This window comes from Apis dorsata, unplaced genomic scaffold (assembly GCF_000469605.1).
Source record: "Apis dorsata unplaced genomic scaffold, Apis dorsata 1.3 scaffold_73, whole genome shotgun sequence".
Classification (NCBI taxonomy): domain Eukaryota; kingdom Metazoa; phylum Arthropoda; class Insecta; order Hymenoptera; family Apidae; genus Apis; species Apis dorsata.
The window spans coordinates 2001758-2006056 of NW_006263371.1; the positions used below are offsets into that span (position 1 = coordinate 2001758).

Here is a 4299-nt window from a genome sequence, read left to right on the forward strand (position 1 = left end):
CATTATTCTCGAATTAAGAAATTTTTGAATTTGAAAAAAAGAAGAAAAAGAACGTTTAAACTACTCGCATATATTTTTCGCGTTCCAAACACCTTTCTCGGTTCACAAAGGAGGGACGATTGGCTTTCCAGCGTGAAAAGCCACGAGCAAGCCGAGTAATTTTCACTGAATGGAAACAAATTTCAAGAAACGAGAAATCGTTCGAAGAACTATTTCTAGTTCCCTAGGCTAATTGGACTTTACAGTTTGAAGAAAAATTTCGAAAAGATATATAATTAAATTATTTTTAAATCATCTTTGATAAAAGATGACAGAAAGATAATGTATTTAATATCGTAACATAAAAGATGCTGTTATTTTTATATGAATCGAGAAGAAGAATTTCGATCATTTCCAACAGAATAAAAAAAAGGAAAAAGAAAAAAAGAAAACGAGAAACGATCGAATTTTTTATTTTTTTTTAACCTTAATTTCTACTTTTTCTTTTTTTATGGAATACTCGATATCTCAAAAGCTCCTATGAAAAATAAATATAGAGTAAATATGAAAAATGTTTGGAAGAAAAAAGGAAAAAGTTTTATAATACATTTTTTTTCTTTTTTATAAGAAAAGGAAATCGAAAGAGTCGAACTTTAATAAACGATTTCTCTTCCAATATCGAAATAATATACATGGAAACGAGGGTGGCCCAGAATTCGTGACAAAATTCACGAGAATCGAAGGATCTCGCGATATTCTGGTCACGAATATCATGCTCCTCTCTAACGAAGCATCACGACTTCAGGAAATAATATTCCAGGGGATATCTCTCAGGGTTTGAGAAGAAGACGGTGAACAATGGCAGCTATAATCTGGAATTCGAGTTTAATCAGGAACGTGACCGATTTCGCGCCCATTTTCGAAAATAGATTCATAGATTCGTTGGTTTCTCGTCTCTTTCGCGGTGATTTTTGATAAACTTTTTGGAAATTTTGAAGACTTTTTGGAGATTTCGAGCATCGATGAGATATCGCGTTATCTCATTTTTCAATTATCTTAAATAAATTCTAAAAGAACTTTTTATCTGATAGATTATGAACGATACGATACTTGTGTAAATTGATTTAAATAACGCTCAAGTTAACGCGAGAAAGATATAATTTACCTACTTGACAACTTAATTTTCTTCTAACTGTTTCCGACTTTAGTCTTTTATCACTTTTGCGTATCTCAAGTTGAAATGTCGTGACATTCTTAAGAAACAATCAGTCACGAAATTCTTATAAATCATGTTAGAGATCAAATTGTCAGAGAATCAATTGAGAACTTTGAGGATGGAAAATAAAATGAAATTCAAATATCGGATTGTTTCCTTTCTTTTTATTCGAAAATTTATATAAATCGTGTAATCCATTCTTTTATTATACTATTTCTCGTGCAATTTAACTTCCTTTTCTTACTTTAATTTATGAAAAAAAATGTTCTTTCTTGCAACGTGGATATTTCAAATTATTAAACATCCATTATTTAGCAATTATTCATGAGCCCCCTAAATTTAACAAACAGGAAAACAATTTAAAAAAATTTTTCTCATTTTTTGGCATCATGTTTTTTTTATCGATCATTCGAAAGTCGACCTTCAAGGAGAAGTAGCATCAAACATTTATTCACTTTGAAAAATTTTAAACCGTCTTAAAAAATTGATTCCAGACTTCTTTTCCTTTAAAGACGATATCTTTAAGGAAAATTTTTCCCTTTAAAGAGAGAAATCTCTTAAATAATCAATCTTCCATTTATATAACCTCCGTAGAGAGTTTCAAATTTTTATTCGTATTTCACGAGAGAAATCCTTTTAAAAAATAAAACTCTCTCACATCGAGAGGTTCAATTTCTCCTGAACTCTTGCCAACTTGCCTTAAATAAATTTTAATTCAATTTCAAAACTGAATTTATTCAATTTAAACTTCTGATTTGAAAAAATGAAAGTCAAGTCAAGTTTCTTCTCAACCTACCTAAGAAAGATTTAATTTATCCCAACAAATTAATCCCAACCTTCTATCCAACAAACCAGACTTTCTGTGTTAAAAGAAAAAAAAAATAAATAACTAATCAGACATTGTACATTATCCTTATAAACCTTGACAAACAAGGTATCAAACACGTTCAAACAGAAGGAGAAAAAGTTTAACCCTGGCTCTCACTAACCTACTTGAGGGATGAACACGTGGTCCACAGGGGCAGCAACCGCTGCTAGAACGTTTCCTTCTACGTGCACACCAGTCCTGACCCATCCTCCGTGGCCAACCCTTTTGGCTTCACCTCTTCCAGGAATCTACGTGACGTAATAGCGACCAGACACCCAACAGACGCCCGACAGAGTCGTTCTTCCGCTTCCTCGAACTCGCCCACTGACCTGCGGCGTGCATCCTCACAATTGGGCGAAACCACACACTCTAAACAAAAGAACACTGTTCTCCAGACGATGATCCTTTGAAAAATACGACGTCTAACAAACTTTCAAGCAGCAGTCAAGTTAAACGTAATATCAAACTTGGTCAAACTTGACTCGAGTCTTCGTTCCAACGGGCAGATCTGATGACAGTGACGACGTTTCCGTCTTTCGACGAGTGAATGAATATATCAACGAGGTGGCACGCTCTCTCATACTCGTAAGAGTTGCGTAAAAATTTGTTAAAACTTACAGAGAATATCATACGATTTACATTTAAGCTTTCTCTATCAGATTTTCGAACACTTTTTACTAGGCGAATTCGGATTAGTTTCTCGGATATTCCTCTTCCGTCTTCGTCTCGCGGGAATTATATTGCAGATTAATCGGGCTAATTGGCTCCTTCGATCATCCCGATTATGCTAATTTTGCCGGGGGGTCTGTCGAGGATAGGAACGGCGATAAGAGGGGAAGAGAAATAGGAAGAGGGAAGTTCGGTATTCCGTGGCGATGCAACTCTGTCGACCTTTCGAAGCACGAGCTTTCGACGAAAATTGTGGGATTACACGCGAGATCCTTCCAATTCGGGGAGAGCAGGGTGAATCTCGAAAGGGAGCCCGTTCACTCGATATCGAATTCTTGATTCTTCGAGATCGATTCATCAATTCGATGATCCGTGATGGATATAGGAGAATCGATGTTTGCAGAATGTTATTATTAGATAGATATGAGAGAAAAAGAGTTTATTCGCTAAAAACGATTGAGGACGATCAGTCGTCGATATTAATATTCACAAGATTCGTTAATGTAAAAATTGGAAGTTTTTCGTTTCGACCAAGTGCTCCACCGTTTTTCCTTTTTCTTTTTCTTTTATTCGTCAACAGCAAAGGACAGATACTTCAATTAATTGGCACGAGTTGAAACTCATCGAAAATTCACTGACAAGTAATTATCCTTTTTTTCTTCAATAATCCAACAGCCACAAGATCAATCGTTGAAATTTCAATCCTTGGACCCCCTCCCCCACTCGTGTCGCGTTATTAAAAATTTCATTCCCCTCAATCACGAGTTCCAGAAGAACTTATCACTCGGTTCCATCGTCGATCTATCATCAATCCACCTCTCTTCAACTTTTAATTTTCGAAAGCAAATATATGTATATATATATATACATATACATATATCACTTATAGATACAGCCAAGCCCGATTTCCAATTTTCCAATAACCAAACGACCGACCAATCTCCAAGCTTTCCTCCTCCTCCCCGACCTTCGCCTCGTTTCCAAGACCGTCTCGCCTATCCACCCCCAAAAGGGGGAGGCAATAAGACATCACCCGAATATCCACCCCTCCCCCAAAACAATCACATCATCAACCACCCCCTGAACGCGCTCACCCCCTCGCTTCCCCCAACAATCGTTCAATCGTTCATAGCCGACGTGTCCAACATCCCCCAATTGTCACTCCAGCAGGGGGACACTCCACGTGGACACTTTTCACCCCTTCCCCGGCAGGAGGAGGCCTGCTGGCACCTTTCGCCCCTTCCCCGGCAGGGGGAAGAGAAAACGGCTCACGTGACCGGGTGGTGGTCCACCGCCAGGCGTCGGTTCATGGTTTCGGCCGGGGAAGGAAAACCGGAAGCCAGGGTTATGGGGACGGCGACGGTGGCGGCTGTGGTCGGTCAGAGGTCGGTCCGCGCAAGGATGCTTCTCCCTCGACGAAAACTCGCGACTCCTCGGCGAAATTCGCGTAACTGGCGGACACCAGAACCGAACCGAGCCAACCAAACCAACGAACGAGCGTATCCTGAACGCGTACTCGAGAGAGGGCGGGAGCGGCGGCGGAGAGAGAGACGCTGCCAGCAGCAAC

General features: G+C 38.9%; 1 protein-coding gene across 13 annotated transcripts in view; it reads right to left on the minus strand.

Moving 5' to 3' along the window:
- The window catches only part of LOC102675631 (cAMP-specific 3',5'-cyclic phosphodiesterase), a 256477-nt gene that overhangs the window by 125056 nt on the left and 127122 nt on the right, over positions 1–4299 (minus strand). Inside the window, exon 1 of one of the 13 annotated variants that reach the window (XM_031507977.1) lies at positions 2185–2368. The exons of 11 other annotated variants lie outside the window; for them this stretch is intronic. In XM_031507977.1, the coding sequence (XP_031363837.1) occupies positions 2185–2270 (86 nt within the window). In that variant the 5' untranslated portion in view covers positions 2271–2368. Of the gene's footprint in view, positions 1–2184; positions 2369–4299 lie in introns of those variants that run through there. One more of the 13 variants, XM_031507979.1, reaches the window with a different exon arrangement.